Source organism: Gymnoscopelus braueri (genome assembly GCF_963280865.1).
Source record: "Gymnoscopelus braueri genome assembly, chromosome: 15".
Lineage (NCBI taxonomy): Eukaryota > Metazoa > Chordata > Actinopteri > Myctophiformes > Myctophidae > Gymnoscopelus > Gymnoscopelus braueri.
In genome coordinates, this window is record NC_137620.1 from 39,175,516 (window position 1) to 39,188,733 (window position 13,218).

General features: G+C 41.2%; 1 protein-coding gene across 4 annotated transcripts in view; it reads left to right on the plus strand.

The window, feature by feature from the left end:
- The first annotated feature begins 4,288 nt into the window (after positions 1-4,288).
- Positions 4,289-13,218, plus strand: part of phka1a (phosphorylase kinase, alpha 1a (muscle)) — a 36,576-nt gene continuing 27,646 nt past the window's right edge. For 2 of the 4 annotated variants that reach the window (XM_080450546.1, XM_080450547.1), the window contains exons 1-6: positions 4,289-4,532; positions 7,936-8,094; positions 9,222-9,269; positions 9,851-10,019; positions 10,421-10,503; positions 11,626-11,706. In XM_080450546.1, the coding sequence (XP_080306672.1) occupies positions 4,455-4,532; positions 7,936-8,094; positions 9,222-9,269; positions 9,851-10,019; positions 10,421-10,503; positions 11,626-11,706 (618 nt within the window). In that variant the 5' untranslated portion in view covers positions 4,289-4,454. The remainder of the gene's footprint in view (positions 4,533-7,935; positions 8,095-9,221; positions 9,270-9,850; positions 10,020-10,420; positions 10,504-11,625; positions 11,707-13,218) is intronic. The other 2 variants (XM_080450548.1, XM_080450549.1) reach the window with 2 other exon arrangements.

Below are 13,218 nucleotides of genomic sequence, written 5' to 3' on the forward strand. Positions count from 1 at the left end.
TCTTATAGTGGACCAACATCAAACGATACTCTTTCTGGTCAATGTCAGCTCTGATGGGGCCTCAGTCCTCTTTCTGTTTACTATAATACATTTTTAGGGTTAGCAGCAGGCAATCTGTCTACAGCAAGACTAAATACGTATAACTGTCAATGATGGTATTTACAATGTCATAGATACACATGTATGTAGTTGCACTGTTTTATCTCTTTTCTAATGCTGGTATGGTATGGTATTGTGGGGTTTATTTTACTGCTTGTTTGACATATTGAGAAAATGCATATCCTCACTGTGGTAAGTCCGGAATTCAAACGTTTCTTGTGTAAAAGTAATACTCATTATGCAGACTGTCCTAATGGTCTAAAATGTATATAAATCTAGCAGATCTACAAGCTCACAATGTGTTACATAGCAACCCATTGTGAGATTGTAGATCAGCTATTTTCAAATGGCTGACATGTATATAGGGCTGAAGTGGGTAATGTATGTTTTGTAATCAAAATCTACAAAGTAACTAAAGTTGTCAAAAAATATAGTAAGTACAATGTTTGTCTGAGATGTAGTGGAGTAAAAGTACTGAAAATTGGAAATACTCCAGTAAGTAAAAATACATCAAAATGGTACTTAAGTGCAGTACTTGAGTAAATAAACGTAGTTACTTTACACCAGTCCTTCTCAAATTTTTTCATGTCAAGGACCCCCTAATTGACACTTATTACCCCGTGGACCCCCATTTGAAAAGATAAGCCAGGGACCCCAATAAGAGAAGGTTTTTACGGCTCTCTAGCAGTGATTCTCAACCATTTTAATTTCAAGGACCTCCAGTTTGACATGCATTAGGCTACGGACCCCAATTTAATGGCATTTATACCTCTGGGACCCCAATATACACTGTAAAACCAATGTTAATCGAACTCTGAGAGTGTACAAATGGAACCAAATGGACCCGTAAGGGTCCATTTGGTTCCATTTGTACACTCTTACAGACCCACAAGGGTCCATTTGTACACTCTCAGAGTTACAGACCCACAAGGGTCCATTTGGTTCCTATCAATCATTTGACTGTGGACCCCCTGGAACCCCCCCAAGGACCCCACTTCAAGAACCAATGCTTTACACCACTGACTATTGTTACAGACAAGAGAAGCCCAACAGAACTGTGATAGCCCACATCATCCTGCTTTGTACAATTGTGATTGCTTTATGCATTTGTAACTTTCTTTTACTATTTTAATAAAACGAAAAAAAACTAAGTTCACATCTGGGCTCCTTTATTACATGTGTTTATATATAAATATGTGGGAGGGAGGGGGGTTTACAATAAATGGGGGGGTCATATACGAGGGGGGGTTCGCAATATATGGGGGGGGGGGGGGGTCATATTCGACAGGGTATCAAGAAGACTCACTCCAAAACCAACTCACCCCATTGCTAGGAAAACTCACTCCGGAAAACTCACCCCACAGGGTAGGAAAACTCACCCCCAAGATTTTCGGGGGTAGGAAAACTCACCCCAGGACCTGAGAAAACTCACTCCGGAAAACTCACTCCAATGGTTTTTAACTTTGTGGAAAACTCACCCCAATGGTTTTTAACTTTGTGAGCCTTCCATTTTCACAGAATGCTTTCATAATGTGATGGTGAAAAATGTTTTTTTTTAAAAATAAAAAATAAAAATTCTTTCTTTGAAGGTATAGAATTACCAAATTATGTTGTTCAATTATATTTAGCTAATTAAAGTGCTTTAAATACAAGGTAGATTTCATCAGAAAAGTGAACATTCCAATGTGTTTATAATGCAAACAAATACTAACTTAACAAAGAAAAATTAAGAAAAACTCCAGTGAAGGTAAAACACAGGTATAATGTTTTGTTTTCTGTGTGAACACATTTGTGAGAAAAGCTTTTGGTAAGCATTATTGAACTTTAGTTACTATTAGATATACATTTCACTATTGTAAGCATTATTGAACTTTAGTTACTATCAGATATACATTTCACTATTGTAAAACATGCATTAAACACTTTTCCCTATTTTTACCTAGGATATTTAGTTACCTACTACTTTGCTGGTATAAATGATAACATTATAGAACATTGCATTGCACACATACATTGTTTGAGAACTTAGTTTTTAGAAATATTACTTTTGGTACATTTTGATGCCTTACTCTTTGTGTGTGTGTGTGTGTGTGTGTGTGTGTGTGTGAGAGAGAGAGAGAGAGAGAGAGAGAGAAAGAGACAGTGAGTGTGTGTGTGTGTGAGAGAGAGTGAGTGTGTGTGTGTGTATGTATGTATGTATGTATGTCTATGTATGTATTACGGTACAGGCCAAAAGTTTGGACACAACCCTGGCAAACACCATCTGATTCAATGTGTTTCCTCCATTTTCATGACTACAATAATCAGGCCTTCATGGTCAAATATCAGCTTGGAAATCTCTGCTTAGGAGAGGCAACAAGCAGAAGAGATGTTTTGGGCCAAGAAACAAGGAATGGAAATTAGAACAGTATAAAAAGCTGCCTGAGGGCGCGCTCCCACCAAGAGTTGGCTGGCCGCTGTTTGCAGAATCTGCCAATGCATTGTCAATGCAAATGCGTTGATTCACGCAAGAGCAGATTTTTCCGCCTCTCGCGCAGACCTTGCGTTTATCTGCTCTCCGCGACTAAGCATAAAACTGCTGGAGGCAGGCGCTGATTTTCTCCCTCTGTCCAATCGGGTGAGTCGAAGGCGGACCGTCTCAAGACTCAGGAAGCAACATGGTGCTCAAGGCAGCAGCATAGAGTTGGTGCGGGCTACGGGGAGGCTCCTGAAGAAGGTGAGTGACAGGCGCGACACTCCCGTTTTTTAGAATCCGCTGGCTGCAAAAAACTGTGGCCGTGCACAACCTGCGTTTAACAGCGGCCAGCCAACTCTTGGTGGGAGCGCGCCCTGATGTCTGATTTTTGGTTCTAAACGCCGGATCTTTGTGCGAGACACAGATTGACAAACAGACTCATCTTATTTTACACTGCCTCTTTTGTCAAATAAACTGATCTATTCCTACATTTGACCTCTTGTGTTGTGTTATGGTGAACAGCAACTTGTAGCTTATGTGTAAACCTGATATTTAGAGCAGTGTTTCTACAAGTTTTGGGCTTTTCTGCTGAAATCAATATAATCTTGCCTCCTGTCTACATGGACAATGATGACAATATTTTAAACACAAAAATATCATTGAACGACATAATTTGGTAATTCTATACCTTCAAAGAAAGAATTTAATCCAGTATGGATTAAACATGTCTCATTATGAAAGCATTCTGTGAAAAAGGAAAGCTCACAAGCCGGTAGATGTGCCTTTTTTAAACATACAGACTTGGTGTAGAGGGGAAAAGTTAAACCCACCCACAAAACAAAACTCACTGCACTTTACACCATTGAGTTTTTCTGGGGTGAGTTTTCCTACCCCCGGGGTGAGTTTTCCTACCCCCGGGGTGAGTGTTCCGGAGTGAGTTTTCTCAGGTCCTGGGGTGAGTTTACCCACCCCCCGGGGTGAGTGTTCCTAGCTCCGGGGTGAGTTTTCCTTTTTGAGTTGGGGTGAGTTGGTTTTGGAGTGAGTCTTCTTGTATTCCTCGTCAACACTCTGGCTGCAAGCTACTCCGTTTTTTAGAATGCGCTGGCTGCAAAAAACAGTCGGCTGCCCACAATAGTTTATCAGTTTGGTGTGGCCGTGGCGTGCCCTAACAGAGTATTACTACATAGCCATGGTTTACGTGACGCTATGACAGTTATGTTTCAGGGCTAATTTCTACATGGCAGTATTGATACTTAGACTTTTACTTAAAGTAAAAACTGTGAGTACTTTATCCACCACTGGACAGAGTGTGGAAAGCCTGGTGACGTGATGTTAGTAGCCGCCCAGCAGCGTTGCCAGATCTGCTTATTATAAGCGACTTTTTGGGGGGGGGGGCTTGTGTCTAGTGTAGTTGCTTATTTGGGCTTGTTTCCTAATGTTGTTTAAACCAGTGGTTCTCGAATATTTTCATGTCAAGGACCCCCCCCCCCCCCCCCCAATCAATATGTATTGGTCTGCGGACCCCCATCTGAAAATATTTTATGCCAGGGACCCCTATACAAGATGTGTGGTGTTAAAATGTTTCAAAAAATATTCCAATTTTTTCTTCAAGATTTTGTTCGAAAATAGCCGATCTACAAGCTCGAGCTTGTTTTCATAGACCTGTTTGCTTGATTCTCTCGCCAAACCTGGCAACCCTGCCACACAGCTCTGTCGGTTCTCTTGTCATAACAATTCATTTCTATTGACAGACACACTTCAAAAACCTCACCGTCCTCCGTGTTACTGCTATCAGAGTTTGGGACTCTTTACAGTCTATGTTCTGGACGTGGATGTAGTCATGGCTGTACTTTAATGAATGCAAAGTTTAAAGTTTGTTTGGTTTTCGTGAGGATCAAACATGAGAAGCAGAAGTAACTCAGGCGTGAAACTCGACAACTATGCTCGCATTGTTCATCAAACCATCCTGAAATACCAAGTGAGTGTTGTTGCTTTAGTTGTGTGTGTGTGTGTGTGTGTGTGTGTGTGTGTGTGTGTGTGTGTGTGTGTGTGTGTGTGTGTGTGTGTGTGTGTGTGTGTGGGTGGGGGGGTGGGGGGGGGGTGTTCAGTGTAAACCTTTTGTTGACACTGAAAGTGCAGAAAATGGTAACTGTTCAACTCTGCACTGACACACACACACACACACACACACACACACACACACACACACTGTAGTAGACAGTTATAATAAGTGTAAGAAGTTCTGTATAACGTTCATAAAGCATGTATTATTGTAGTAGTAGGTTTCAGTAGCTTTCATGTCACAATGGTTCAGTTGGGTTAAACATTATTTCCTTGCTGCCTCATGTTACACACACACACACACACACACACACACACACACACACACACACACACACACACACACACACACACACACACACACGTGCACTCACATGCCATGTCATTCATCATTCTGCAGCTGAATCACACACACACACACACACACACACACACACACACACACACACACACACACACACACACACACACACACACACACACACACACACACACACACACACAAATGTTTTCCTTACAGCAGTTACTTGAACCCATAGACTAGAATAGCTTCATCTCCTCTCCAGTCATTTCCTAGAACAGCACTGATCTGACAGTAACTGGATAGGAGAAGACTGGAGTGTATAAATCTATCCATCTGTCTGACAGTTGTTGAGATGTGGTTAAATGCATAGCGGTGCAAGTTAACAGTTAATTGAACTAATTGATTTAATGGATTTTAATAAAATGATACATAGCACATCAAAATAGCGCATCTACAAGCTCACAACATGTGCTGTGAGCTGGTAGATCTGCTATTTTATTGTACAAAGAGGTATAAAATAGGGCTAAGTGGTTTATCAGACAAATTGATTTAGTCGATTATGAAAAAACAATCTCAGATTTGTTTGTAGATTCATTGATAAATAAATACACAAATGCATAGAAAATATACAAAACAATTAACAAACTTCTCTGTCAATCAAAAAAGTCATCAATAGAATAATCGTTAAAAGATAATTGATAGTAGCAGGCTAGCAGCCCTAGTCTTGCACTGCACACTGCAAAATGTAAACAGGACAACCATTGATTCAGATCATGCATTCTGAATCTGGTCTAGCATTGGACTTGACTCAATTCTCTGGAATGTAGCTCATGTTTTTAGTTTATTTGGACCACTAGGAGAAACATCTTGCAAAAGGTACACAGTAACATCCTGAGTTAAACTCTAAAAGTGTACAAATTGACAACTATCAGGATTGTTTTTACATTATGCTTCCAACAAAACATGTGACACTAGAGATGATGTGAGGGACAGCGGTTATTGCAATGTCTGGTTCGATTCTGTATGTAAACCTGTGTTGAAACGTGCATGTTTCTCCCCTGTCTGTCCTTAGCTTCCTGTCTCTACACTGTCCTGTGTGAAATAAAGCCACAACTGCCCTAAAATGATCTTTAAAGGATGATAGCAATGTAGTGAAGGGTCTACCTGTTAGAACTGAGTTTACAGACACTTTCAGGAATCACCAGCTGCTTAGTTCTAATGTCAGCATTGTGCAAAAAAAACCTGCAAATCATGTATTTACATATTTCAATGAAAATAGTCATAAGTCAGGGCAGTCAGCACAGCAGCACAAATGAAGTACCATGGCATTATTTGCAACTGTTTGTAGGTGAATTCAATTGTACACCCCCATGCTTAGACTCTGCCAATCAATTGGTGTGCAGTGCTTGCTTGCTTATGTAACCTCACTAGCTTGTTTGATCACATGTGGCCTACATCTGTCAGTGAGGAAAGCTAGTTTGATGTTGAAACGCAAAGTCATGAACTTCTGCTGTGTCCTTTGTCGTCCAGTTGTAAAATGTAGCCTAAGCAAGTTGTGAACCTTGCAAGTTAAGTTCTAGTTATCCAACAATGATAATGGCTGTCAAATATGCAGGAAGCATGCTTTGTTTTTGATTGGGAGGTATTTTAGTGTTTGGCATTGGCATCGGATTTCAAGCTAAAACTATATTTTTTTACTTCCAGGAATGTCGGCATGCTAAATAGTAGCCATTAGTAGCCCCTGTGGTTGCATCAGTAAAAGATAAATAAATAGACAAATCCCTGGCAATAATGTCACCGGCATGTACTGTAAACTTTGGCGCTTTCCACAGCCTATCCCCCTGAAACACAGTGAGCAGACAGTAAAAGTACCGTCTGATAGTGAGAGCATTGGTGGATCATATGGAGATGAGGTTGAAGAAATGAATGTGGCCTGCTGGCAGTGTGCTGCTCACACACACAATACGATTTGACACTCTTATAGACGGCTAGACTCCTTCAGAGCCAGGAGAACACTGGGGATTGAGAAATTCATGTTTGACTAGTCGTCACTATCTAAAATCTTCTGAAAGGGAATGTAGTTTTTTAGAGTTTAGTCTGTGAGGTAAAACGCCCCAAAAACAAAATATATTCTCGCCTGGCTCCTACTGTTAAGTGTACACGATGATTCCTGTGCTGCTTTCTGTGCTGCTAACTTAAGTTAAAACCAACCTCTCCATCTGTCCTGCTGTGAGGAGATTAAACCTCTGCACTATACTGTGTCTCCAATCCAGATTAACCGATTCCCAAACTCATGCAGGCCTGTTATGTCATAACAGCAGGCAGCAAGGGATGATGATGATGATGGTAATAGCATCATCACTCCGTGTAGGTTCACACACACACACACACACACACACACACACACACACACACACACACACACACACACACACACACACACACACACCACATATTGGATTATGAATGGATTTGGGCCATGCAACAGAAAGTTAGGGGTGATTATCCTGTTCAGAACACACATTTCAAGAAAATTGAGCAGGGGGGGATAATATATCTAAGCGTTAGATTACCCATTAACAGGGTTATTGTGACTGTGTTTTGTCCTGTCTAGGACCCAGTAACAAAGTTACTGTCTGTTTTATTGTGTCTACGACCCAGTAACTAGGTTACTTTGTGTTTTATTGTGTCTAGGACCCAGTAACAGGGTTACTTTGTGTTTTATTGTGTCTAGGACCCAGTAACAGGGTTACTTTGTGTTTTATTGTGTCTAGGACCCAGTAACAGGGTTACTTTGTGTTTTATTGTGTCTAGGACCCAGTAACAGGGTTACTTTGTGTTTTATTGTGTCTAGGACCCAGTAACAGGGTTACTTTGTGTTTTATTGTGTCGAGGACCCAGTAACAGGGTTGCTTTGTGTTTTATTGTGTCTAGGACCCAGTAACTGGGTTACTTTGTGTTGTATTGTGTCTAGGACCCAGTAACAGGGTTACTTTGTGTTTTATTGTGTCTATAGGACCCAGTAACAGGGTTACTACCAGCCAGCACAGAGCAGCCTGATGCCTGGGTCAGAGACAACGTGTACAGCATCCTGTCAGTCTGGGCTCTCAGTCTGGCTTACAGGAAGAACGCTGATCGAGATGAGGACAAGGCCAAGGCCTACGAACTGGAGCAGGTAGGCCGTGTGTGTGTGTGTGTGTGTGTGTGTGTGTGTGTGTGTGTGTGTGTGCGCGTGTGTAGAGTTCGCTTGGGACTAGGATTAATTGAAAATGGTTTAGGACAGGGGTGGGCAACCACCTCTTATTGATCTACCAGGTGATCAGAGTTGGCTACTGATGTGATCAATTGAGTTGATAAAAAAAATACCGTTATTGTATGATTTCCATAAAACCTTTCTCTCTAGATAGAGAATTTATACAGAATGTATCTTTATTACTCATATTACATTATTGACTCATTCTTTGTTAGGTTTAATTATTTTGTTTTTCACTGTCTGGTACTGGGCGATCACGTAAGCCTTAGAAAACGGCTGTGATCAGGTGCCCAAAAAGGTTGCCCACCCCTGGTTTTAGATATGGTCCAGGCTCAAGGATTGTGTCTCGCCTATCCTGCAGGGAAAGCACAGTCAGGGGTTATCATAGAGGTATAATATAACTAGAGGGCGGATTGCCCCGCCCCCAGCTATCATTTCAATGAATGTGCTCAGTGGCGTTTTGAAGCACCCGGAAACCTGCCGGAAGTAGAATTATTGGTTTGATTTTGTACCCCCATAGAGTTATGAGCATGCGCACTAGTGTCCTTTTTGCGTTCTACGGCAGCCCGTGTGTCAAGGATTGAACGCGATATATTTATTAAATACACTCGAGATGCCTATGTATAACTAAATGCATATGTGTTTATGTATAATATGTTTACATATTTATATCTATATATATAAATATCTCTCAGCATATTTTGCGCGTGCATGTATTTCTCCCCGCCTGCAGTTCCAGCTTTGGCCACTGGGGTGGCAGCTTCAATGTTTCTCAGCAACTCTGGGGGCTTGGGGGTTATATGTGTGGGTGTGTGTGTGTGTGTGGTGTGTGTGTGTGTGTGTGTGTGGGGGGGGGGGGTTGGGTGTGGGTGTGGGTGTGGGTGTGTGTGAGTGTTTGGGTGTGTGTGGGTGCGCGCATGCTTGCGTCCCTGTGCTGAGAGAGCGTTCCAGTTGGCATGGAGTACAGTAGTGTCATATTTCTGTGCCCGAGTGCCTACAGAGGATGCTGTGTTGGAAATGTCACCGTCTGTGTCTGTGTTCCTCTCTAGAGTGTGGTGAAACTAATGAGAGGGATTCTTCAGTGCATTATGAGACAGGTATGTCAACAGTGCTAAACGCACACTCTTTCCAACGCACAACTAAACACATTACATTTACATTACATTAAAGTCATTTAGCAGACGCTTTTATCCAAAGCGACTTACAATAAGTGCATTCAACATAGGTAGGGAACAAAACTACTAATCACCAGAAGTATTAAGTGCATTCTCTTCTAAAACAAGCAAATAAGAGTATACCTAGCGCTAAAGTAAAAGTGCAATATATCAGCTACCTACTTTCATAAACAGATGAGACAAAATAGGAAAATCAAATGAGCAAGAGCTAAAACAAATAAGTGTATCAAACACGCCCTTTCTCTGACACACACATGCACAGATTAAGGACAATGGTTAATTTCCCTTGGGGAGAAATGAAAATAGAGCCCCGCCCCCTAGTGTCTGTGTTTGACCAGTTATTTTGTATACAAACATTGAGACTACATGTGCACACAGGTTGCAGAAAGAAACAATTCACAAACCAGCCAATTGGCATCTATCTATCCATCAATATATCAGTCCATCCACCCCTCAATCCACCTACCTACCCATACATTCCTCTAACTCTCTTCCGCCCACAGCTGGATAAGGTGGAGAAGTTTAAGTACAGTAAGAGTACGTCAGACTCTCTGCATGCCAAGTACAACATCAGGACGTGTGGGACGGTGGTGTCTGATGACCAGTGGGGACATCTGCAGGTGGACGCCACCTCTCTGTTCCTCCTCTTCCTCGCTCAGATGACTGCCTCAGGTGAGACTGTGTGTGTGTGTGTGTGTGTGTGTGTGTGTGTGTGAGAGAGGCAGATGCTCCCTCTCATTGGCGTAGTTCCTCTGAAACAGTAGTTAAACCATGTGAGGCAAATGAAATGCTTTTAGCCTTGGATTGAATGCTCAGGGTATTGATCTGAGTATTGATCGTGTTGTCTCATGTGACTGGAATATAACACAGATGATGCCTGTGTTACAATGCAGAATGCTCTATAGTCCTTATCCTCATCACTTTGAATAGGTCTATATCATGGCTACTAGTTTAAACAACAAACTGGTTAATATTTATATAATAATAGAATGCACAGTTACTCTCACATAGCAGAAGAGAGTACCGGTCCATTTGCCTTTTAACAAATTCTGTGTGTGTTGTGCACATTCCAGGTCTCCATATTGTCTACACGCTAGACGAAGTGGATGTGGTTCAGAACCTGATGTTCTACATAGAGGCTGCCTACAAAGTTGCTGTAAGCATTCTTTGTACTGTATAATGTATACCCAAAAAATGTTGCACGTCCATTCAGACAGTTGGAGAGCTGGGAGAGATACAGGGACCGAAAAATCAGGTGGTGGTTTTTGTTTATATTCTTGAAAAGAAAGCATTACATTACATTACATTAATTTAGCAGACGCTTTTATCCAAAGCGACTTACAATAAGTGCATTCATCATAGGTAGGCAAGGAAACTACTAATCACCAGAAGTCTTAAAGGTAGGGTAAGTGATTTGCGTTGGTTAAAATAATTGTTAAATAGCTCTATATTCTGATAGTACTCATTGCTATAGAGTGTTTGTTCAGTATTAGGAGTCTCCTTGTCTCTCCACCTCTTTATTAAACAGAAAATGCATTTTCGTTTCAGCTTCAGTTTCATTTCCAATTTTATCCAATCAGGACAGAGAACTCAATCAGGATACAGATTAAACAAGTGAAATTGGAAGTGATGACACTAAGAAATGAGCATGCGAAATTGGAACTGGAACACTATACAAATTAAGCTTAAAAATGGGTACTTTCTCCTGATTGGCTGAGATTTTGACACCTACCGAAAAATGTATTTTCTGTTTATAAAAGAGCTGGAGAGACAGGGAGACATCTGTTACTGAAAAAACACTCTATAGCAATGATTACTATCAGAATATAGTATTTTAACCTTTTAACAAAATACTTTTTGTTTTAACCAAAAAATATCACTTACCCTACCTTTAGTGCATTCTCTTCTAAAACAAGCAACTAAGAGTGTACCTACCGCTAAAGTAAAAGTGCAATATATCAGCTACCTACTTTCTTAAACAGATGATACAAATAGGAAAATCAAATGAGCAAGAGCTAAAACAGGGGGATTCTTGGTTGCACAGGGTAAAGGTCCTGTCCACCACCGTAGAGATTAGAGGTTTGAATCCTCTAGTGCCTCCAGCTTGGCTGGGCGCTCCAAACAAATGGGGGGGAAGGGGGTTAAAAAAAGAAAGCGGGACAAGGGTACTAGGCGTTTGGTGTCACAAAGGTGCCACAAACATACGTATTCACCCCAAAGTGTTAACAGTAGGTTGTTTTGTCATGACAGTACTTTGTCGTCTTCTGGTGTCCCACAGGATTATGGGATGTGGGAAAGAGGTGACAAGACGAACCAGGGCATCACCGAGCTGAATGCCAGCTCCATAGGCATGGCCAAGGTTGGTATGAATGCACATAATGACACACACCAATGGCAGAGATTCATAAAGACAGTTTAACATCATCTAGTTCACTCTGAGTCTCCCATCAGCCATCCCACAGAGTCGTTTATGCTCTTCATCATACACTCTTGTCAATTTAAAAAGAAAAGAAGGCATTTGTCAATCCAGATGATATCAAACTGTCTGTGTGAATCTCCACTATATTCATTTTCATGAAGAAATGTTGATTATGCAAACCAGCATGCATAATGCCTGTTAAAATGACAATTTACGCATTTAGCAGACTCTCTTACCCAGAGCGAGATCAGAATAAGCAGAGTAAGCATGAACCCTAGTCGAGAAACAACAAGGTAAACAGTCACATAAGTAGAGTGGAGAGAGAATAATGTAGTGTCTCAAAGAAACTAGGATATCAGATAAACAATGAACCTGGCATCTGCCTAAACAACATGCTATCTAAATGGCGTTCTTCACATTTGTTAATCTGAATACAAAAAGGTCTGAACAAGTAACTAACACATATCTGTTGTATGACCATAAACATTACTACTAGCATAGAAACCTCAGTTCAGTCACCACATGTGACCTTTGCACAGACCCCGGGGTCGCACTGAGAGAACAGAGAGAGAGAGAGAGAGAGAGAGCACTGTTGGGCAGCTGAGAATGTAATGGTTCGTGGATGACTGAGGAGATAATGAATACTTTGCTTTGATATACCTGCCAGCCACATACACACACATACACACACACACGCGCGCATGCTATTTTTCTTCGTCACACTCACCACACTATCTCTCTCTCGCTCGCTCGCTCGTGTACAGGCAGACAATCTTGACTTCTTTCAATATATTCAATGTGTCCTCAGTCTCTTACTCATACTGTAGGCATGAATGCAACGTAAATCTGCAGTTCTGCTCACTAACCCTAACCCTAACACACACAAACACACACATGGCATGCCCCGTGTTATCCTTGGTTCAGTTGGTTGTGAGGGTATCAGGTTCATACAGTAGTAGTAAAACCTCAGAGGTTTCCAAGAATGTCAACATAACCTAGTACACATGCACACACAGGCTAATTTCAGACCTAATGGAAAGGGGCACCACAGTGGTACATTCTCTACTCGCCCTGTCAGGAGGTCACATTCATCATCAGTGGTGTTGACAGCAGCAACACAACATGAGCTGAGAGCTTTGAACCCACGCTGTGATGTTTGTTGTGCTGTTATCTGTTCTGTACTGTACTAGTCTATTCTTCTCTGAGCTGGGATTTGAACCCATACTCTGCCGTTGTTCATGCTGTTCTATTCTATTCTCTACTATACTATACTATACTATACTATACTATACTATACTATACTATACTATACTATTGTACTATATTATGCTTTTGTCTGTTCTTCTCTGAGCTGGGATTTAAAACCGTACTCTGCTGTTATGCTGTTCTATTCTATGCAATGCTATGCTATATACTACTGTAATTATACTATTGTACTATATTATGCTTTTG